Consider the following 24,085-nt stretch of genomic DNA (forward strand, 5'->3'; position numbering starts at 1 on the left):
TGTAAGGGAAGCAAACACATCCCTTCAAGTGTGGTATGACAAGACTCTTTCTTGAACACTACCCCTGTGTTGGTAGGAAATACCAGTCCTGCCAATGTCATTTTACAGACCAGTCATATGTAAAGTATTTTGGTTGTTTATGCATTTGACTGTGCATGTGCACATAAAGTAGGGACACAATGAAGTGTATTAATGTGTAAGTCTGAAAATGTTTGAATGCATAAGTAGAGGCGGAAAAAAAGACTATCCCCTCCACACATAAACGATGAGCCATCCATATCAGCTATACTCAGGCAAAACACACAGATTTAGGCAACATAGAACACACAGCTGAGCAAATGAATGACAAAAAGACTCACTACATTGTAAAAAAAACACTCCTTTTCTAGTTGTGCAAGGAATTCTGCTAATAAAATACCAAACACTGGCACAGTGCATAAAGTCAAAACATACTGTTCTTCCAGTCTGACCTTGAGGAGAAGGTCTACATCAATATTCAAAACACTGCACTCAAGTGCATACGTATCACTTGAGACTATACCTGAATACATTCACACCAGAATATTAGCATTGTGATGTAATAAATAAGCTATTATTATGATTCTCATTATTAGTAATTCAATTAGTAGTTGCTGTGGTGATATTACAGATTTTATTGTACATTCCTATGATTGATAGTACAAAAATATTTACATCATTGTGATGTCCCAGCTAATGGTGTCTCATCATGTGAGTAAACCTACTTTAAAAATGCTCAGGGCACAACTGCCTTCATGTCAGCACTGATACAGGGCCATAGATACCATAACTCTGCTGCTCGGTTATAGGCATCGTGCAGTTTTCCAGTCTTCTCATTGTTCTTACTGGACATGTTCCCAAGCATATGAGCTAGTTTAGCTGTTACCCAAGGCACTTTAAGATGGGCTGCTGCATGACTGCACAATGTGCAGTGCAGCAGAGTATATACTATATTATACACATTCAAAGGAGGTTCTCTGCCATCTAGTGGTGAAGAGTAATATAATAAAACAACAGTTCTCAGTGTTGTGTTTCCATACAGTACGTGAGCCTGTTGACATAAAATGGAATAGAACATGGGATATACTACATAGGCACTAAATGAGAATCAAATTAAATAATTTTGATTTTCCTTTTAATCAAAAATGCATCTGTACAATAAAAATATCTAGTGATATAATTTGCCTCTGAAAGGAAAGAAAAAATAATAAATTAAAAACTGTAATTCAAACTAACAACTGATCAAAATACAAGTGGTTTTTCCACTCGATCTAAAAATAAAGTGACTCTAATACAGTTAACTGTATAAAATGAGTTTGGGATCAATTCATTTTCATCATTTTCCTTTCACTGACATGTACATTGAAGATGAAGTTCATAAAAAAAAAAATCTATTTAAGACACAAAGACAGTTTGACTTGAAAACTCTGAAAATGAATCTCAAACCATGGCACATGTAAGAAATCCTGATTAGTTTCACAGCTCACTGGATAAAAGAAAGCCCATCGAAACCATAGATCTGGAATGACTGATTCGTACAATGTATTAGCTAAAAGTGTGATCACATGATCCAACAACAACAACATAAGGAGACAACTGGATTATCAGATGAATAGTTACTGCACCACAAATTACTGTACCTGCAATAGTCATTAATCCAACTTGATAAAACTACTGCAAAATGCTGAGACCTCAACTCAAAAGATATTTTTAAAGCAGCTAAACACTTTTCTTGTCTTAGTGTTTTACAGAATATAAGGTACCGGCAATGTAAAAGTTCTTTAGAGCTACATCTGTGGCAGTCACGTCACAAACCGATGACTCACCACATTAGGAAAATGATTGAATCCCACTGTAGAAGGCACATCTTGAATTACATTTAAGATCTAAATTGACTCAAACCAAATTAAAATGCGATTTGATATTCAACCGTTTTATTTTTTAATTAAACTGAACTGAAGAGTGTGTTTCAGAGATGTGGGTGCAGGTACAAAATAGCACCTGAATCCTCCAGTCTTTTTAAGGCTTGTGCTTCATGATTGAGGTCATGGTAAGAATTCTGCAACAGAGAAGAAGGAGCATCACTACTCAGAAAATCAAATGCTTTGGAAATAAGCATACTGCTTTGGCATGGACTATGTGGGGTTTTACTTATTTCACTGGTCTATGTATTTTATGTGTTGGTGTGGCAACAGGAGAAATTAAATTTATGCAATGGTGGTTTACAATAACTGCAACCCTCAGACATCCCCCTCACCCCTGACCCCATATTCTGCTGTGGATTAAATATGATTTTAGATGGTTATAGACTCAATTTGTCTAGACACTGTCAAACATGTTAATGTAAGAAACACTTACGTTGACATAGGGTTTCAATATAAGCCCCACCTATACGTGACGGTTAATTATTCTAGTATATTATGGTTTTGTAACTGTAAATCAAATTTCAGGGCAATTTGTTTCTGCATCTTCACACTCGTATTTTAACTTCTCCTGCTGTCAGTGGAAAACAGTTTGATCCCAGCTACGGATAAAAAAATCATATAATCCAGTTATATTTAGTTTTTCTTTTTAAATATACAAGAATTTAAGTAATTTCCTAGTTTCTGTGTTAAACAAACGAAAAAAAGCTTTTTTCATTTCCAGACATTGACATTGTTGTGGTAAAATCAAGTGGTTAAAATGTACATGGTTCATGCTACCCACCTTCATAGACTTCATTGTGTCATATCCATAGTAATGGATTGGTTGCTTTTGGCTCTTTGAGCTGGGGTATCCAAAACCAGCAATGTGGACCACGTCACAGTAATTGAGGGCAACAAACACAGCGAGGATACCCGTGGTGGGATGCACCGGATTCTGTAACAAAGAAAAACTCTGCAATTAATCCAGGTCCTCTGATAAATATTTGAACACCCAATATGACTCCAGGTAGTAACTTTGGATGTGCTGAAGACAACACATGTAACAAACTTCACTGAGATGTTTTCAAGAATCAAACTAAATATGCACTCATACAGGTTTTAGCATATTAAACTAAAAGTACAATTAGATTAAAGATGATTTTTCTATGCTTGTCATTGAGTATTATGTCATGGTACAAAAAAAGATGTTACTAAATGAACTGTTGCGTAAAAATGCTATTTGTGCTTCGGTTGTATAATGAAAGCAAATTCAATCACGTCAGCAGGTGCTAATGCAATTTCCCCATTGCGGGACAATTAAAGGTTTTCTTATTCTTAATACTACGACTTAACTGCATCTTCTTAAATGACCACTAGGTGGTAACAGGATGCAACAAAACCTGCTGTCTCAGATCTGTACATACTGTTTCACAAACCTTTCAATGTGCAGAATACTAATCTGATTTTAGCAGCTGTTGATGATATCCGTTTGTCCCACGCAAGTTGAAATTTAATGTTGATAAAACACGGACAACTGAGAACCTTCACAGACATAAATCAATAAAGACACCAAAGAAATTGTTCACGGTCATAAAGGGACTGATCATGATAAGAAGACATAAGGATGAATTGTAGATTGATTAAAAAAATAGCGGTATTCTTGGCAGTCCTACACAAAAGAAATTATTGTCCTAATACAGCTAAGATACCGTTTTCCTAAATTTTCTATTTTTGTCCCTTGTGAGCTGCCTTTAAAACAAAAAAATATATATCAATAAATAAAAAGGAAATAAAAAATAAAAGTGTAAACAGAAAGAAATGAAGGGATGGGGTTAGGGTTAGAGCTCTACAGATATCTTTTTGTTTGTTATAGGAAAAACATTAAAAAGAACCACTAATGTGGGATTTAATGAGTAGAGACATGTTTGCTCTGTTGTCCCTGGCGGGCTCTTCCTGTCCTCAGAGATGTCCCTGCGTTGTTTGCCATTTCCCATATGACTCTGTCAATGATTATTCATGTTGACAGAAGCAAGCAGGGGAATCTCTTCCACATGACCTGGAGATAAAAGAAAATTTCTCCTTCCATTCCTTTACAAAATACTACACAACTCCCCAGCAGACTCTCCGCCACAGCTTTCCATGTCATCGTAAAGTTTCCTCTACAACAGCCTTATGTGAAAGGAAAATACTATTGTCTTATCTCCCCACTTGTGCTCCTGCGACTGTTTACAATGTTCTGCTTCACACGGTCCCTCTAGCCATGACCTATTGCATAAAACATCGATTTTTACCCAAACTAAAGGTCTGTTGTCAACTGCCTACAGCATCAGAGAAAAGGATCCTATTTTTATGCTTTTTTACACATAGAAAAATCCAATGCAAAATGCCAAAATGTGACCACTGATACTGTCTGCACCAAGAAAAAATATTTTCTTTAAAGGAATAGCTCATATTTTTGCAAATATACTTTCTTGCTGAGAGTTACAAGTACATCCAATGATGGGTCAAATCCAATGATTACTACCTCGCTCACGTTTTTCCAGTAAGAAGCTATAGCCAGCAGCTATTTAGTTTAGCTTAGCATAACAACCAGAAACAGGAGGAAGCAGGTAGTCTGACTCCGTCTAATGCTAACAAAATGTGCTGATACTGTTAGCAGTTATTGCAATTATTGTTTAGTCAATTAATTTTATCTATTCAATGTGTATTATATCCCAGTTTATTTTAGTTTCTGTGACCAGGACACTGTTATAGTGGAAAGGTACAGTAATGTAATAACTGATGATAATGCTGCAGCCTGTGTTGGTCTTCTCTTTCTGTTTGGGTCTGTTTGGGATGATTGTATTTTGAATCGGGTCTAATTATCTTGAGGTTTATTCGGCTCAGGGCCGTGCTGGGTCCCCATCAGACTGGGTCTTCTTGAAAATCAATTGTTGCACATTTGGCTAAGTAGGTTTAGGTCAAGATCAAGAAGCCCTCTATCCTCAACATTTGAAACGTCTATATTTAGACAGGTACAGCAGATGTGTGTGAGTGTGTTTGTGTGCATTGTGCTTAGGATGGTAATGCACATGAATCTATCTTGCCTAGTGCCAGGAAATCTACTAAAAAAAAAACCCTCCACTATAAGAACCATGAAAATTACCAATACACAGGCCAAGCCTTTATCCTAGGAGACATTCCTCAAAGTGCAGTGCTTGAAATTGGTGTAAACAGCTCAGGTGTAAGTGGCCAAAAAGAGGTTTTCTCGAGTTTCCAGCTCTTCAGCAACATGTCTCAGATGGATACACGACATCTAGTTTCTCTTTTCATTAACGTGAATGAAAGAGCATCAGTGCATGTGTACATAAGAAACTTTAGCCTGTTTGCTGTACTCTTCTTTCATCTCTAAAGGATTCATAAAGATTAATTTTACTTGCTATTGCACATCTTATTTCTTTATTTCAGAAACTGATGAGCACCCTGCAATCGAACACAGCTGACAGTCTTTGTGTATTAGTCTCATGTGGTTGCCAGCAGACAGGCAAACACCAGATCTCTGCAGCGGCCCAGCACATAGTTTGGACACAGGCCCGTGGAGCCTTGGTGAAAATGGGGCAAGGGGGGCTGCATACTGTCACCACTGTAAGCCAGACCTACTAGAGCTCAACACAAGCAAACCTGTGTGAAAGAATGAGTATTATACACGTGAGGCAGCAATGTTAGAAGGAAAGGAGAGAGAGAGAAAAAGAGAAGTGGTTGCATGTGTGAGGGTTTGTGCCTTGTGTGCACATGTTGAGGGGGTCCTTGTCTATCTGGCAGGTCCATTAGCTAAGGGAGGTTGAGGTACATGCAAAGAAGAGGTCTGAAGTAGACAAGAGAAGACTGATGTCAGGGTAGAATGAGAAAGGTGATACAAATCTAGCACCTACTAAAGAATATTTCAGATGGTTTTACACATTTAAAAAAAAGCAAAATATTACTTTCTGTAGTCCCCACTGCTCACTCTTCTCATGCACTGGCCAGTTGTGTTTCCACTGCAGTCCAAAAGAGTAACACCCCTGACAAAAAGGGCTCAGGAGAGGGAAAACAAGCAAAACCAAAACAAAACTTGGCTCAGGCCCACATCAGAGACGATCCCCAACCAAACACACAAAAAAAACCCACTTGGATGATGGGATGTAACAGGCCAATAAAAACTTCAACATGAGTAATAGACAAAGTCACGTCCCAGTGTTTTGCAAAATCCAATTGCTCAAGTTGAACACAGAGGAAAAAAATGTGTCATGTTTTCTCATTGCACAATCAGTGTAGTTCAGCCATAGTTTCATGAGCTTGTTTAGTTATGTTTTCACTTTTGTTTGTTGTGTTGATGAAGTTATCTTGTTTTTCTATAGGCCACTACTGTATTTGTTTTATTTTGCCAACAGTCTCCAACTAAACATTGAATTCCTCAAAAAAATGTTATGAAATCTGATCATCTTCCTGAGAAATCAGCAATAATCTGCTTTACAGAGAAGGAACACTGGTAATTGCCCCAGTTTTAGCAAAAACTGGGGCAGCCTGGAAAACATGAGGTGCTTATCTTGTAGTGAAATGCCAGAATGCCAAGAAGAAGCTAATCTTCATCATGTTTCGCAGTAATTGGATCCACAAAATCGCTACTGACCCGGCCACATTTGAAGAGAAAGGACTCTTCCAGTAAACTGTTTATCACAGTGGTTAAGACATATCGAGGAGCTGTGGCTAATCAGTGCATGCTCCTCTCCAGCCTTGTTAAAATTCATCTGGGAAGCACTGAAGGGCAAGAGGAGAAAAGGGGAGTCGTGGGAGGAAGGAACCAAACGAGAGAGATGGTTCGAGTGGGAAAACTGCAGTTGAGGATGCCAGAAATGGTCAATATCAATGAGCTGCAACACAGGAGAAGCACTGCCAGCACAGTTATGAACAGAGTATATTTGAATGATTAATATGGGACCAGGCAACAATTTAGTGCAGACCTGATGCTAAAATTGCCGTCTTCACTCCTCAGGGTTCATGAGTCTCAAAACTGTGAAACTGAAATGTTCTCTCACCTGTTTACTCTTAGGTTGCAGAGGGATATGGAGCAGCCTTTCTGCAGTCTGCTGTAGAAAGTGGGGGTCCAGCACTCTGATTTTACTGACATCACCTAACCAGATTTGGGGAGGGGGCTTCCAAAAGCCTTTCCTGATCTGGAATGCCGACATAAACAAAGACACAGGATGTTGTCAAATTAAAAGAAACAAAAGGACAGAAAGAGAAATATAGCTCTTTTTGATTGGCAAGTTTACATGAACAATAATGCAGCTGAACCTATGACTGCCTTAAGCCTGGAGGCATCTAAATCGATGTGCAAATTAGCAGGTAATGACCCTGCAACTATTAACAGTAGGAGGCCGGAGGTTCTGGGAGCAACAGAGTGAAAGATGTCTGCAGTGGAAACTACATTTAACTCAGAAGGGCACAGGCATTACTGAAGTCGAACCTCTTAAGTGTTTGTTCCTGATATGAATGGCTGGCAAGAGCTGGAAAAGAAGCTAAAAGGAGTGTGTTTATGTGTGGATGGGAGGGAGAGAAAGAAAGCAAGTGAGATGCCAGGCATGTGTGTATGTGTGTGCGCGCGTGTGTGTGTGTGTGTGTTTTGTGTGAGAGAGCATGCATTTCTCACACATATCCTGTACCCTCTTCTCGTTATAGAGGATCTCTTTGAGCCACCGTAGATCTTGCTGTTTGAAAGGCACCAAGACCATAAGTGTGTCGGGCTCATTGTGCAGTCCAGGGTTGTAGGAGGCCGACTCGGGGTAGAATAACCTCATGGTGGTCCTGTTCCCCACGTCGTCCTCATAACCTTTCACTGGAGCATCATTCAACCTGAGACAGGGGCATAATGCAACATTCAGGGACAAGAATTTTCACATTTGTTTCACTAAGGTTTTCTATTTTTGCCATCATTCATGCAGAAATGTAGTTTTTGTTTATTCATATACCTTCAGTTGGCAGTTTATTAGGAACACGCAGATAAAACTGAAGTTCACTCTGTTTATCTGCAATAATAAACGTAATAATTTTCTCTCTTTTTATTTCACATATTATTTTCTCTGTTCTTTTCAACGTGACATGATTCTCATTGGTGTAGGAATGACTCCGTCACTGTTTGTTCTGTAAGTATTTTTATTGTATTATTATTTCTATTAAACATTTGCACATTATGCAAGAGTGAATCTCAAGTTAAACAACGTGGATGTTTGCATACTCAAATGATTTTTTTCATTTCACACAAAGGCACTTTAATACAATGGACTTCATGCTTTAAAACAACACTAAAAAAAGAAACACACTTCAGGGTTTAAAATTCAGTACACGCTTCATTGTGCAAACATCCCAGTTCTATTTCTTTTAGCGTTTCCATACATTACATCTTCTAAAAATCACACCATACCTCATTCATTTGACTAAATAATTAAGAGAGAAAAATATGCTGAGGCCTTGTTGGGTCAAATGATTAGTCTGCACGTTGGAAACTCCAGTCTAGACATGTTTTAGAGTCTAACGGTGTGCCTACGACCGAACCAGCCTGATGACGTCAAACTCTCAGGCATGCACTGAATTCTGAATGTCAATAACCTTACTCTACTTGGCCAGGGAATGATTAGCTTCTGAGAAGGGGAGAGGGGGGAGATGCATTGTGGCCAGGGCAAATTCTACAGGGAGGAGGGGTACAGATGAGGGGGAAAAAAATGCATTGTGGCCAGGCCAAATTCTGGCTGTTTGAAAGAGGCTTACAAAAACTCAGAATGTATGTGATCATTCCAAGTCTGTAAAGTCAGATTTGCAGAGTGCCTTTGTTCCTGTGTAAACTAAATGCTTTCTTTCCTCCTCTAACTAACTTGATTTGACCCACAGTTTTTCTAATTGGTGAGAGGAGTGCTCTGTGTCTGGGTCAGACATACACACAGTCAGATCATGTCCATCATTAATCAGCTTCATAATGAATTTAAATACTGCTTTTAGTGCTGGGAGAAAATTGCCATACTCCCTTTCTGAGGTCATCTAGTAATGATCCATCTGTTCCTAGTTTATATTATTATTCTTATTATTATTTTAAGTGTCACCATTTAGAAAAAAAACAAAAAAAAAAACTATGAAAACAGTCAACCTGTAAAAGTGCATAGTTTGGATTGGGATTAGAGGGAAGCAGAGTTTTTTTCATGTTTATTTTATTCCACTTCGCTATGTGCAATGAATCAAGTACCAGCAGTACCAGCAGTGAGTAATATAATTTCACTAATAAAATATTTGATGGTGTTGTTCTTGCTTACCGAATGACCACATCATATTTGTTGATCATGCTTCCCAAGGAGCTGTTTTTAATGGCAAAGCTATTACCTATGACTACACAGGATCTGCATTCAAGGCTGTGGAGAAGGATACAAGGATACAAGCAGCAACATTAAAAGGCTGAACACAACAATGCATCAAAAACTCTAATCCAGTAATATCATATACATTAATGAGAGATGTGTCATTGAGTACTTCTGGTACTTCAAACATATTTGACTGCTAAAACTTTTGTCCTTTTATTTAAGTTACATTTACAATGAGGACCTTTACTTGTAACAAAGTATTATTGCACAGTAACGGTTGTCAGTACTTTTCCCACCACTGCTCCTCCAACAGCTCTGTAAAAATAGCAGCTTAATCTCTTTGACAAAAATGTTGTCAGGTCATTAGCTGCATTTGTCTAACTTATAACGTATGTTCACATCTTTGGCAGGACAATGCAGGAAAACTAGTTTTCACTAAAATTACATTTTACTCTTTTGTTACTAAATGTATCTCAATATGTTTGTTCATTTCAAGTACAAACTGTTGTCTCTTAGAGCTGAAATATTTTGCATTTACTACTGCGGCCTTTAATTAGTGAAATAAATCATTACAGCCAAGTTGGATAAAGTTCCTCACACTTACTTTTCAATGTTGTCTGGCACCTGATAATTTGCAGTTACAGCAAGAACTTTCAGTAGCATCAGCTCTGGTAGGGAAAATGAGAAAAGAGAATAGTTGAAAATGTGTGTCTGTTTGAAACCTCTGAATACAAATGTATTTCAAATGTGCCAAGAGCTTAAAATCCTCCAGCTCCAGATTCCATGGAATAGACACATAAGCACAGCATATGTCTTTATGGCAGTAAAGCAGAAAAGCATCATTAATATTGTCATAAATACGTTCACAAAATACTAAGAGTTTTTTGTTTTTTTTTTAATCTGTAACTTAAGTGGAAAGGTGAGATGAAAGCCATCCTTAATGTGTTTCAATAGCTCCAGGTTTAAGTAAACAGTATAAAAAAAAAACACGTACACCTTTGTAAAACCTCCAGTAAACTAATACCAGGATGTAAGAGACACTGAATAAACTGAGCACAAAATGCAGTTATAATGTAAAGTCAACATACCACTCCCTTTAATGCCATAAGGTAATGTCTGTTTTGATATGTGCTCCCGCCAGAAGAAGTCTTCCAGTTTCATAAAAAGCTGCGTCCGTCTGCTAATACTGCAGGAGAGGTGTCAGAGCGGTAATTAGAACATAACACTGCAGCGCAAAGGCTTTCACTGCATGGACGAATTATATTACAGGAGGGTTTGTGGTTGAAAGGGAAGGGAGGATAGGATTGAGGCTTAAGACAAGAGGGGTTGGAGAAATTTACTTTTTATTATTTGGCTATAATTTAATAAAACTATAAAACCACACAGTGGACAATACCAGCCAAGCTGCCAAACAGTACAGTATTCATACTGACACATGGAAAACTGTGTGTTCTGGTGTCTATTAAGCAGGTAAACCAGACTCAATTTAACCAGCCATTTACATGATGTCATTCAACTGATTAAAACCTGTTGTTTTCTCTGCTGAGGAGAGCGGAAAGAAAAAAAACACTCAAAGAATCTGTGGAATGAGATAAAGGTGGCAGGTCACAACATGAAACTTTCTGTGGCTTCAGACTACAGCTGTTCACGACCTACTGTCTTTGACAGTGAGCGTCTCTGACATTTATTGCCCGTGTGCCAGCTGGCTCTCTGCAGGAGATCAGCGTAAATCTCTGAGGGAAGGGTCTAATTACAGAACTGTACTTTGCAACTGTAATGAATGATGTGGAAATCCAAGAACATTGCACTTGCCACCTTATACAAATGATGTTGTTTTATGGGGTAAACACAGGGATTATGAATCTCGACTGTTTGAATGATCAAGGGACCCACAGTAGAGAGTCTAGTGGGCTGAAAAAATAAACAATTACCTTGGAATGGATTGGGCCAAACCACAGATGGACACCATATCACTATTTTGTAACAGAACCAAGCTCACAAACGTCCATATAAATAATATACAGCTGAACAAACTGATAATAGCACAAGAGAAAATAAATGAGAGCAGGTTCAGGGCTGTGCAACAATAATTACTTAACAAGACACCTGAAGAGAACAAAGTGGTTATCGTGTGCCTCCCAAAAACTGGAAATTCTTCAAAAGCTCATTCTTTGCCTACATTGTTTTTTCTAATAACTCCCCCTTGTCCATTTCATCAAGACGTTCCACTGGACTTCCTGGAAATTAATCTGACGTAGATGGAAAAATGCTTTTTATATTAAAAACCTCTTCTTTCTCACTAAAAGTCACTTTTGCCTTTATGACTAGTAAAGATCTAACAGTTCCATGTGACAGCCCCCGTTTCCTTAATAAGTCATTAAAACACACACACACACACACACACACACACACACACACTCACAAAGACATACCATTACTCACTTAAAGTTAAGGCTCTCCCACTTCTTCTGGGTTAGCCAGCCACCACACAGTGACTTGCTACTGTTCAGGGACTTGTTGGTGCCTACATAGCTGAGAGACAGATAATTACCACAACTGGCATTAAAACCACTGCACACTCTGCCAAGAACTGGGTCCAGAACACTCAAAAAGTAAAAGAACTGGCATGTGTGATGGCTTAAATTGACCTGCAGCTCAGACCACTGGATGATCAGAATGTGGGACATTTTCTCAAGTTTTAGTGACTCAGCACTGAAAAGACCTCATGAGCCTACTAGAAATGGTCATTTCTGTAATTATGTGACCGCAGTACCACAGCAGTGGAGACAGAAAGAAGAAAGAAATGGCTGTGTTAGCGTGTGCATAATTACCTCTGAAGTATGGAATAAGAACAATAATACGTGAGAAAGGAGATGAAGAAGATGAGAAGTGGGAGAAGCCTGAGGCACCATGCTGGAGTCAACAAAAACAAACAGACGGTTAAAAATCAAATTACACATACGTCACATTCTGGCTCAGCTTAAAATGACATTTCAAGGTTTTACAAATATGTAGACATATAAAATAATCTACTCAAGTAAATAATCATGCGTCAAACGCTTTTGAAAAAAAGGCAGTAGCCCATTTAATGCAGGTGTAGTATCGGTACCAATATATGTAGTGAAAAATGAAACTAAAATGAATTCTAATGGCTTTCCAGGACAGAAATACAAATGGTCCACCCTTTGTGGTTTCAATTTATGAGCAGAGAGTGAAACTTACAAATTAAGGAGAACTCATTAAAGGTCGAAAACTACTATTCAAAATACACAGACATTCAGTTAGTGAGTCAGTATGTTCTGAATAAACCCTACCCTAGTTTCATCCAGGAATTGTAACCATATCATAATCTGATTTATATAACAATCACTCCTTGATTACCATATATTATGAATAACAGCAGAGCTGTGCTTGAGAAGTTTGGGTGGGAAGTCCAGGTGCCCCAGTGATCTACGAATAGTTACTAATAATAAAAGCTAAATGATTTTTAAAAATCTGCCAATATGAACCTTTAAGATTACAAAAACGTGTAAATATAAACAAGCAGAGCTTTTACAGGAAGTTATATTTAAGACAGTGACTCCCTCAACATGTTGGTGACTGACAAATCTCAAACAGTTTTTCTAATATGAAACATTTCAAACACAGAACACAGCAAACCATGAAACCAGGGTCATCAGTCTTCATATTTAAAAGGCAAAAAGGTAACGTAGCACAGGTAATCAAATTAAAAATAAGATTTGTTATAGTTGTTATGATTCATCCATGACAAATCGGATTTTTGTCATAGCGAGAGAAAAGTCTCTCTCACACTGTGTCCACAACAAACGTTAAAAATCTTTCACATTCACATGAACACAACTAATCACAGCAGAAGAGCTTACTTTTAGTTGCCTTCTGGGACATCTTCATGTGCGCCTTGGTCCTCTCATGTCTTTACAGTGCATGAGGTTATCCTGGTGAAATTAGAGAAATGAAGAAAACCAACTTATTTATCCCTCCTTCAAACTGCACCTTCCCACCTCTGAGAAGATGATTTGAAAGGGAAACAATGAGCTGCACTAGAATCATAGTGGGTATTCTGCGTTGGCAAAGATAGACACAAATATTTAGCACTGATGGATAGATTGTCAGTAAAGCACAAAACAACAGGTGGGTGAAGACAACACAGGACAGACACACTGGAGTCAAAAAGAAAAAAATAAGCTGAATGAGATAAAAGCAGTGGCAAGGCAGGAGATGGTATAAAGTGATAAATGATATCACATCAGCTTTATCATTGCACTTTGCTCAACTGTGTTTTTCAAAGTTCATTATATGGTCTAGAGGAGATTAAAAGGCATGTAATGATATCTCTGGTTTATAACTCATAATCTGCAAGCCAGAGCCATCCATACATGCACATGGTTCAGATCCAACACGTCACTGAAAATAAATGGCAAACTCAACAAGTGTACAGCTAAGTGTCTATTTTTAGATTTGCTTCCTATGTTACAATAACAGGAAATGAATACTCGAGTAAATCTGCTAATTTATCATGCGCGTGCAAACACAGTATCGACCAGCGCCACAAGAACATTCTGTGGCTTTTCTGTCCAATCAAACCGCTCGCTGTAAAACAAAACTGTCATATCACAACATAAATTATTGCATGATGCTCTTCAGTCTGGGTGTAATTTCTGGTAGTTGTAATGGGGTGGGTATGTTCTCATCCTGAGCTGGATATGAGGTGGGGCTGTGGAAATGACGACAACAGTGTGGGAGGATGATGTTTATTTTTTGCCTCTTCCTACTATTGTGTTGACAATACGGCGTGGTAGCATAGGATCCAAATGTTCTGAGCTTGTGTTTGCTGTAGTGCTGAACTGGTTCGCTTAAATTGTGCAGGTTTGTTGATTTAAGCTTGTCTATAAGTTAACTGACAGATGACCAGCTGCAAACAACTTAAATAAAAACTGGTTCAGCTTCTCAGATATTTGAAGATGCTGCTTTTCTTGGTTTAGCACAAATTTAAATTGAATACCTTTGGACTTAGGGCTGGTGGTAAAAAAAAAAATACAGATTTAATAATATCATGTGACTTTCATCTTTAGGATGACATTTCACCTGACTTTTTCACTATTGTTGGGCGCCACCAACTGAAGAGGTCAAAAAAAATGAATCTTACCTTTTCCCTCTTTCATTTCAAAAGATTATATCCTCTGTGGCTCAGATGTAATGGGCCTGGGTTTCTCCCTGCAGCAAAAAAAAAAAAAAACAAAACAATATGTAACATCTAAAAGCAGTTGTTGAATATCTGCACAATTAACTTGCTATTCTTTGTACTTGTTTCTGATCTTAATAAGGCACTGTAATAATTCCTGGGAGGGTGTAATTTTAAATGATATGCGTCAAAACACGGTTTACTATCATCCAGTTTACACTTAAATAGTACATACAGCAGTATACTGTGGCTAATACTAAAAATAGTTTTCTGGATTAATTGAAGAGACAAGAAAAGACAAGATAAGAATAAACAAGAAAAGATCAGATAGATATGATATGATGCAAAAAAAAAAAATAAAAAAATCCACACTGTTACAGCAGCAACAGGTAAGGCACAAGATAAAATATCTATCATAGTTACCATTTTTCACAGTCTGTAGGTCAGCTCGGGGAGTCTACTGGTATAGTGTGACAGCAGCAGCAGGAAGGAAGACCCTGCTGAATACGCCCTGTCACACACTCAGGGTGGAGCACTCACTGACAGTGCTGTCAGAGTCTCGCATGATAACTTGACTAACACCACCCCCACCCCTCAAACACCCAAGCTGCACTGGGTCTAGGGGACTTCACAGAACATATTTGGCCTTTTTTAAAATCAGCTTATCCAGTTTATATAAGGTTGATAATAAAACATCAATTTCTTCAAGACAGACAGGGGAACATTAGTAAGGACATTTTTTTTATTGTGTTTAGGTATTTTATTCAATAATTTATGAAAGCTGGAGTTGAAAGAGCTTTACAGACTGTAGCCCTCAGGAGGCACAGAAAGCACCTGACCTCCTCGCAGACACCACAGGAAGGTCACAGCTGCTGGTTATGATACTAGAGGGGAAGTAGGGAGGGACGTTTGGCTGGGTGAGCAGAGGGAGGGTTAAGATATAAGCGAGCAAGGGCAGAGTGAGATGAACTGACAAAAACTGGCAGAAGTGCTCATGACCACAGACGCTCCTAAAGAACTGCTAAAGGTCGAACCGTGGGTCACAAAAGAAATCAGACTCATAGAGCAGAGCCACACACTGTAGTGATTAAAGATGAGTCAGGCAGCTAACACAGAATTGCACAGCAGAAGTAATTCCGGCAAAAGTGATCCATGGGAAAACGGGAGTGATTCACTGGTTACGCCCTCTTCCTCACAGATCCTAGGAAGGTCTGGGCTGTGGAGGCAAGTATGTTTGCAGCATTAACAGAAGCTTATGCTGATGCCGTCACTAATGGAGCTAATATCACAGATCCGTTTTTTCTGTTAACTGGGTGGCATCAGTGTGTGTTTAAGGAATTATTGTCTTACTGCTGTTTGGGCAAGGATGTAAACAAACCACCATTGTCACATTTAGATTAATAATATTACAGAGCAAACCAATGTATGACTTTTCAATTATATTGATGATTATGGACATAATACAAGTCCTCACAAATGTATTGTGAGAATTATTGTGTTGATTCTGAATAGTCAATGTTTCCAACACAGTTAACGCTCACAGATAAGATGCTTTTTTTTTTTTTTGTTCCACGTCCTATTTAGCTTTGGTCATGTTCTGCTTCTTTACTTAACTCATTTTCCCTGATCGTGTTTTCCTTCACTTTTTGTTCGATTCTTTCTGGGACCACGTTTTGTCGTGCTGCCTTTGTGCCTGTTTCCATGTCACAAAATAAACACTGCATTTTGTTCCTTATCTCTCTCGCCCTCTGTTTTGGGTTTAAATTTAAAACTAGCCCTGCAGGTGCCAAAAAAATCTTCAATAAATCCCTTTCTCTAAATAAACCAGCTGATTTCTCTAAACCAAAGACACTCTCTAAAGAGAATCAAGAGAATCACATGTATTCTGCCCAAAATAGAGAATCACCTCTAAACACATAATCCCAGATTTTAATCCAGTCCAAAGAGCTAAATCTGGTGACCATTTGTAACATTTTGACTGTTTTTATGAAGCGAAGCTGCCAAAGAAACTGCAGCCTATGATCAACCTGTTTTTAGTGTCAAAAGGCATCTTCAGGGAGACATTATGTACATTAGATAAGATGTGGTGATTCCCTGCAGGTTTATTTTATTTTATCATTATAATCCTTTTTTTTTTTTTTTTGGTCAGTCATGGTGAGAGCCAGTTTGGTTCTGGACTTTGTTTTTTCTCTAATATCCTGATTCCCTTCATCAGCTTCCACATTCGCTAATTTAAGACTATTAGTTTTCCATACTGGAATATTTCAGCATGCATTCCCATCTATAAACAACTATATATGTAGAAAGCATATTCAAATAAACAAGTAAACTCTTTAGCACATAAATACTACTACTAAAATAGGCTAGTGGATACATTTAGAATAAACAATTGAAATATAAGGGATAAACAGATGAAACACTTAGCTGAATGCAATAGATTTTTAATATTAATAAATGGTTTAAATAATTCATGTAATGGATAAACAGCTAACTGCTACATGGGTTAAATAAATAGCCTAAAGTAATGGATAAACAGTTAAAAGACAGTTGAAAATAAAGATATACAGTGCATTCACAAAGTATTCAGACGTTTCACCACCCCTCCACCAGACTGATGAAGCCACCTGGATGGGTGGTGAAACGTTTCGACTTGAAAACTGAAAGTCCAGTTGCCATGACTCAACCTTTAGATAACTTCCCCTGGACGCCTGAGAAACTTCTGTTTAAATTTTTACTTTTCTCATGAATCTACACTCGGTGTCACAAGATGACAGAAGATTTGTTAGTTTGTTAGACAGGAAACAGAATTTTAGGAATGTTTGTAAATTTATTAAAAAGAAAAAGAAAAAACAAAAGAAATATCTCATTTACATTATTCAGACCCTTTACTCAGGACTCAAAGGTTGAAGCACCTTTGGCAGCAATTACAGCCACAAGTCTTTTTGGGTAGGAGACAACAAGCTTTGCACACCTGGATTGGAGGATTTTCTGCTATTCTTCTTCGTAAATCCTCTCAAGCTCGGTCAGGTTGGATGGGGACCGTCAGTGCACAGCCATATTGTGGTCTCTCCAGAGATGTTGGACAGGTTTCAAGTCAGGGCTCAGGCTGGGCCACTCAGACATTTACAAAGTTGTCCCTAAGGCTCTCCTGTGTTGTCTTGGCTGTGTGCTTAGGGTCGTTAGGTTGAAAGGTGAACCTTTGGCCCAGTCTGGGGTCATGAGCTCTGGGGAACAGGTTTTCATTGAGGATATCTCTGTACTTCTGTACTCCATTCAGCTTTCCCTCAACCTTGACCAGTCTCCCAGTCCCTGCTGCTGAAAAACAGACCCACAGCCTGATGCTGCCACAACCATGCTTCACTGTTGGGATGGTACTGGGCAGCTGATGAGAGGTGCCTGGTTTCATCCAGAAATAATGTTTAGAATTCAGGCCAAACAGTCCAATCTTGGTTTCATCAGACCAAAGAATCATGTTTCTCACATCCATCGAGCCACTTTGCCATAGAGCCCAGATCAGTGGAGGCTGCAGGTGATGGTTTTCCTGCTGGAACTTTGTCCCTTCTCCACACAGGATCTCTGGAGCTCTTGGTCAAGTCTCTTACTAAGGCCCTTCTCCTACAATTGTTCAGTTTGACCAGATGACCAGCTCTTGGAAGAGTCCTGGTTGTGACAAACCATTTGAGTATTATGGAGGCCACTGTGGTCCTGGGAACCTTCAGTGCAGCAGAATATTTTTGTAGCCTTCCCCAGCTCTGTGCCTATCAACACCCCTGTCTCTGAGCTCTGCAGCCAGTTCCTTTGACCTCATGGCTTGGTTTTTTGCTCTGATATGCATTGCCAGCTGTGAGGTCTTCTATAGGGAGGTGTCCAAATCATGTCCAGTCAGTTTAACTTACCACAGGTGGACTCCAGTCAAGATGTAGAAAGATCTCAGCAGCATTCAAAGGAAATGGGAGACACCTGAGCTAGTTTTCAGGTGTTGCTGCAAAGGCTGTGAACACTTATGTAACCTAACCACTAACAATCCACCTGTCACAGAGTCACAATGGCAACTTTTATCACTAACATTCATTTTGAGATGACGCTGACAAATGAACTTGTTTGGCACATGACAAAAGTGTTTCAGTACATCTGAAAGGGACCTGGGGTTATAGCAAACAAAGTGGTTAGGAGCCACTTCACTAACAAACCCTTCTGCTGTAATGTATATAATCTATAAATGCCACATAACTGATGCTGCATCCTGCTCTACTGCACTCATGCTGTGCACTTTGTCATCCACTATGGCGTCCATAATGCAATTTAGGTGGCTTTCATTTTGTGTGTGTGTGTGTGTGTGTGTGTGTACTCTTCCACTCGTGTTTGCTTTAGAGGGAATTTGCTTCAAAAGTCTCTTGGCATTTTAAATTTTGAACTAATCTGTAATTTGTTTACCCATAACTATGATATACTGTTATACAAACCCAAAAATATGATTAGGATTAAATTACAGTATTCGGAATAATGTGAAGCATCCCTTATTTGTTTTCTTGCTAAAAATGACTCCACTGCAACACAGGGAAACACTTAGTGTTAACATTTCACAACAGAGCTCCACCAAAAGTTGTACCAAAACATGTTTGCATGCTTAGAGAGCTCCGTGTCATCTCACACTAAATTAAATCTTCCATCATAAAGCTTTTTTTCAGCCAGCAGCAAATAATTCATACTTGTAGTCAAACTTTCATGTTGATCAAAACAAGGCACTTTTCCTATTGTTTAAATGAAACGTGATGTGGGTGTTGGTTCATGTATGACACTGGAGAACAATAACAATAAAGAACAATAAAAAACTTATATCAAATGGTCTTTTAATGAAAACATATTCGATAATCTTTACACTGTAAAGATCACAGTGCAATTGTACAATAAAGCTGTAAATCTAACTACTTTAACACTCTGCCCACTTCCAGGTAGGTGCAGTCTGCGCTGACTCAGTATGTTTATCATACTTCATAATTTGATAGTCAATCTGGTTTTAATTAGTGCGATGCTACAGAAAGCTTACTCAGTTGTATTTAGCAACAGATGACCATTATCAGTTGTAGTATGTAGACTGTTCCCACACTAACATGCTGAACCAGGGCTACAGTTCACGGGGATGTGCGGTCCTTCACACCTCTAATTGGCTACACACTGAGTCGCGTTTTCAGGTAATTATTGGAAAGACACTATAAAAAAATAAGATCATAACTTTCCTTTAGAACATGCGATACACAACAAAGACGATACACAAATACCAGATTTGACTTTACCAGGGAAGAAGAGATTCCATGTGAGATATTACTCAGGGTAAAAAGCGAAAGGAGGTTTTTAGGTAAGACTGGAAAAAGAAGACAGTGACTAAACTGGAGGGCTGTGTCATAAAGTGGGAGCTTTAACAACAAGCCTCATTTGTTTTTTTATTGTTGACCTTGGGATGGGTGTAGTGTTGCTGGAGGATTATCTGGGTGGTCTAATCTAAGTGTAGGGAAATAAAAGGTCCAAAATATCACAAGTGAACCTAAGCAAATATAATATAACCCAATCTGAATTTAAAGGAATATATTTAATGGTTTCTCTTTTTATTCATGACAAAACCAACCTTTGAGTCTCGGTTGGTTAATCTAACCAGGGATTCACATATAAGAAGATTTTAACCAGGACATGAAAGTGAGATGAGACTTGAGGATGAGGCACAATAGCAGACTGAGGGTCATTGTCAGGGGACTTATCATTGTAAGTTAATATTTTAATTTAGTTTTGCCTATTCATACACAAATCACTGGTACTGGGGATGTTGTCTGCTTTACCAACTTGTATTCCAGATTTACAGATATTCTGCTGTTCTCTTCTTATGGGTTACATTTCATAAATCAATGAAAACCCAGTTCAAGGACTCTTGAAGGCCTGTGAGCTTTCAGCACAGCATGATTACATTTTCCTCAGAACAATGTTTTAAGAGCAGATGTGTGTTCTTGATATTTTTCAAGCCAGATTGATTGATTCAAGCAGGGGTGAAGGGAGCATCGTGGTGTTTCAGCTCATTTGCTGCAAGTTGCCATGTGCTAAATATCTCTAAGCCCCATTAAATGCAACATCTGTGAAAAAAAAAAATCCTATCCTCTGTAGCTTCGACTAGAGTGACTGAATACTTGCACGCATTTACAGGCAGGATTTGTGCCAACCCACTAACAAAAAAATGTAATAATGGCAATGGATCAGTAATCCATGTAATTCTCCCTAATCTCAGATGACTAGCTGTTTGAAACATCTCTGGTCAAAATCTCTAGTTTGGGTACAGTTAATTTTCTGTGCCCCATGTTGTGAGTGTTGTGATCAACAGGGCTGGTTACCCAAATTTCCTACATAGATTACAGACAAACCTCCCACAGACAAATTTGGCCGTTATTTCCCTTCGACTTCGTAGCTTTGGTATTGTGTGTTTTTGTGCAAACGCTTTGATCCAGCTGTGAAGTTCGGTGGCACAGGGCCAGACAGGACCAGGACAAGGAGTTCATCAGATAAGACTGCAAGGATCTGTTAGAAAGCCATCTGCACAAACTGCAGCTCAACATAAAGTGTGTCCAAGGTGTAGGATGTTTCACAGCATTCTGAGGTCTTCTTCAGGTCAGCACCTTGGGACACTGTTACATAACTTGGAGTGGGCTGACAGATACGCACGGAAAAGGAAACCTATTGTTCAACTTTGTCCTAAACAGGGCAAAGTTGGCTGCACAAATAAGAAAACGGGTCTGACTGAATTAGCCTCAGATGAATATTTAGAGGCTGCACTGCTGATTCAAGGACGAGCGTTTCAGGCCAGGGGCATGACTATGGCTGAGGAGCCAGGTTGCTTCAAGTTGTAATGTGAAAAATATCACACTGAATGCATCTTTAAAAAGAAAATCATTTCAATAATTCAGGGATATGCTTTAAATATGCACAAACACATATGGCTTCTTTTGCAGAAATAAGGAAACAAACATTTATTTTCATTTTTCACCCAAATGTTAATAAAGCAAAGGATGTTTTTAGGCTCTGAGCTACCGGCACTGGGCAAAACATGTTTCCCAGTGAATAATTTCCTCAGGGGTGGAATTAATCACACAGTCTCTCTGTAAACGCATCCAAACCAACAACTAATAACAAAAACTATCAGTGATCACACTGACAAGACTATAGGCAGCCGCATTTAATACATCTTGTTATAAAAGCAGGTCAGATCCAACAGATCAGTGTTGTGAGGCCACACAAAACTCTTAGCGCGCGCGCACACACACACACACACACACACACGCTTTCTTAGCTCTTAACAATGTGACTTACCAGCAGTGCTTCCCAACAGAGGAGCTCTCTAATCCGAGGGGCGAGCCTGTTGTACTGTACACTGATGTAGCCAAGTTCACGTTGCTTTTGGTGGCATTCACTGCGTGGGAAACGGAGAAATACGCGTCTGCGCGCAGCGCACACACACGGTTAGAAGCACTGATGTCACGGAAGCGTCAGAGTTCATCACTCTGCGCAATGTAGCGGAAACAAGCGGCGTACGCGCAAATCACAGGCGAGTTTACCGCTGCTGTGTCTCGCATGAAGTCCACGGGCAGATACAGCGGTTTGCTGGAACGCTTTCTCCCTGTTACAGCGCGTTCCCGTCTCCTCTCAATGCAGGGACGCATGCGCATGTGGGTACGCGCCCTGACCACCGGCTGAACTAAACGCAGCCAAATACCATATCTGCTGGAAAGAAAATGCACAAGCCGAAATTCGATGGGGTTGGTGTTAAAGTACGCAGGTTATCGATATGTCCCATGTCAGATCCAGGTCACTGTGATGTTTTTGTCCTGCGCCTCATCAATCCGCTTCAAACTGGACTTTCATCCCAGAGGGAACATCTGGAAAGTCTTTGCTGTTGGCTGTGACTGTTTAAAAACTCTGGATGCAACAGATAACTAACAGAGTGGAACATAGGGGTGGAAGGAGTACTCACTTACCACTACTTGTACTCTGTCAAATAGAAACAAATGCTTGCTGCTTCTATACCAAGGACAATGCTGGGGTTCTGTAAATAAAAGCACATGTATTAACACCAAACGTAGGCTATCAAGTAGTCAATAGGCAAGACGTCCTATTCAATAAATATGTGGTGTAGGAGCTACGTTCTTGAATCACAGGCTGATTATTGATTGATTATGTTGCACAGGGTAAACTATGGCTGCTCTCTATCCAACTGTGCAGAAGTGACCTAATCCTGGAGTAATGGAGCATTTTGAAGAATCCGAATGTCATGTTTAAACACATTCCTCCAGCTGCTCTTTAATCGCTCACTACAAATCTATTGTAATGAAGCTTTAACTCCTGCAGTTATATAAGGCCACACCTGTGTCTGTTAGAAAGGGAAAGTCTCACTGCAGCATTGACTTCACCTCGGAACATTTGCGGGTTCTTTATAAAAGTAAGCAACCTGCACTCAACTGCCTGAAGTGTGGTTTTTCTTTTAGCTGCATGAGCACCACTGAACTTTGATCCAGGCAAATCCAGACACATCCGAGTTGCCTGTGGACTGAAGGGGATGGTGCAACTGTTGAAGTACTCATGTCAGAGAGTTCTGCTGATGTGCCCCATACTTCCTCTATCTGACTACATACTTCTCCCAGACGAAACTACATTTGTTGAGTCTTGTTGCTGTTGAGTGTAAAGTAAAAGGAGATAGACGGAAGGATAAGATCAGGCTTACTCTTTATTTAACATACCCAGAGGCCATGTTTTTTTTTCTTCTTCAAATGACTAGTGTTGCTTTATATAAGATAACTATTTTATTCAATTCTAAAATAAATATCTTCATCAATAAATCTGCTGGTGATACAGTTGTCTTATACAACTGTAAACCTGCACACTGAACAAATGCTTGCTGCTTCTATACCAAGGACAATGTTGGGCTTCTGTAAATAATCTTTAAGTGCCATGTGCTTGCTCATGAGGGATTTGTTGGGTTTGTGTTTTTGTTTTTTTGTAAAGTGCATTGAGATGATTGTATTGTGATTTGGCGCTATACAAATAAAATAGAAATTAAATAAAGAATCTGAAGAGTATGAGTCTGACTCAGCATGCAGAAAATAATACAAATGCAGAAAAATAATATGAAACAATTTCTCACGAAACATGTGCCTCCACCAGTTTGCCCAGGAAGGAGTAACAGCTGGGTGCTTTTCAGTACTGCTGGTGATGCAAAGAACACCAGTGTGGCCTTCTCTGAGCTGCCCTCTTGCATCTCTTACAGTTTTAGACTGATACTGAAATCTGTGACGCGTATCATGTCTCCTAAGGGGCTTTCCCAGACTAATTCACAGTTAATTTGGTTAACAACTTTTAATTAATCCTGAAGGGTCATGTCAGTTTACGTTTAGTGTGTTTTCAGTCAACCAAATCTTGACAGTTTAGTCTCCTTCAAACCCTTGAACATTTTTGTCTGGTTTTAATTACCAACAACACTCACTACACTTCGGTCTAGTTTCAGCTATCAATAGATTATTTGACAAATACAAGCAGTTTAGTCAAGCATCAGCACTGATTTTAAG

The 24,085-nt window shown here is 39.0% G+C and overlaps 1 protein-coding gene across 4 annotated transcripts; it reads right to left on the minus strand.

Annotated features, from left to right (window-relative positions):
* Positions 1-638: 638 nt before the first annotated feature.
* Positions 639-22,364, minus strand: st3gal4 (ST3 beta-galactoside alpha-2,3-sialyltransferase 4). 4 transcript variants are annotated; one of them, XM_026319938.2, is made up of 12 exons: positions 21,837-22,364; positions 14,454-14,521; positions 13,171-13,242; positions 12,118-12,199; positions 11,729-11,818; positions 10,375-10,472; positions 9,891-9,954; positions 9,242-9,337; positions 7,604-7,793; positions 6,977-7,114; positions 2,725-2,877; positions 639-2,077 (listed from the first exon to the last, which is right to left on the minus strand). In XM_026319938.2, exons 3-12 carry the CDS (start codon positions 13,196-13,198, stop codon positions 1,988-1,990), a joined length of 1,029 nt encoding a protein of 342 aa, XP_026175723.1. In that variant the 5' UTR covers positions 13,199-13,242; positions 14,454-14,521; positions 21,837-22,364; the 3' UTR covers positions 639-1,987. The 4 variants fall into 4 exon arrangements, with proteins under 4 accessions (XP_026175723.1, XP_026175713.1, XP_026175731.1 ...); XM_026319928.1 differs by lacking the exon at positions 21,837-22,364 and adding an exon at positions 14,913-15,051; XM_026319946.1 differs by lacking the exons at positions 11,729-11,818; positions 21,837-22,364 and adding an exon at positions 14,913-15,052.
* Positions 22,365-24,085: the final 1,721 nt, after the last annotated feature.

This window comes from Mastacembelus armatus, chromosome 13, assembly GCF_900324485.2.
Source record: "Mastacembelus armatus chromosome 13, fMasArm1.2, whole genome shotgun sequence".
Taxonomy (NCBI): domain Eukaryota; kingdom Metazoa; phylum Chordata; class Actinopteri; order Synbranchiformes; family Mastacembelidae; genus Mastacembelus; species Mastacembelus armatus.

Coding starts and splice junctions, on each gene's coding strand:
- st3gal4 (XM_026319938.2), bottom strand. CDS start 13,198: ATGAAGATGTCCCAGAAGGCAACTAAAA. Junction 7,794..9,241: donor AAATATGATGTGGTCATTCG/GTAAGCAAGAAC, acceptor CCCCTGTCTCAG/GTTGAATGATGCTCCAGTGA. Junction 2,078..2,724: donor ACACAATGAAGTCTATGAAG/GTGGGTAGCATG, acceptor TCTCTGTTGCAG/AATTCTTACCATGACCTCAA.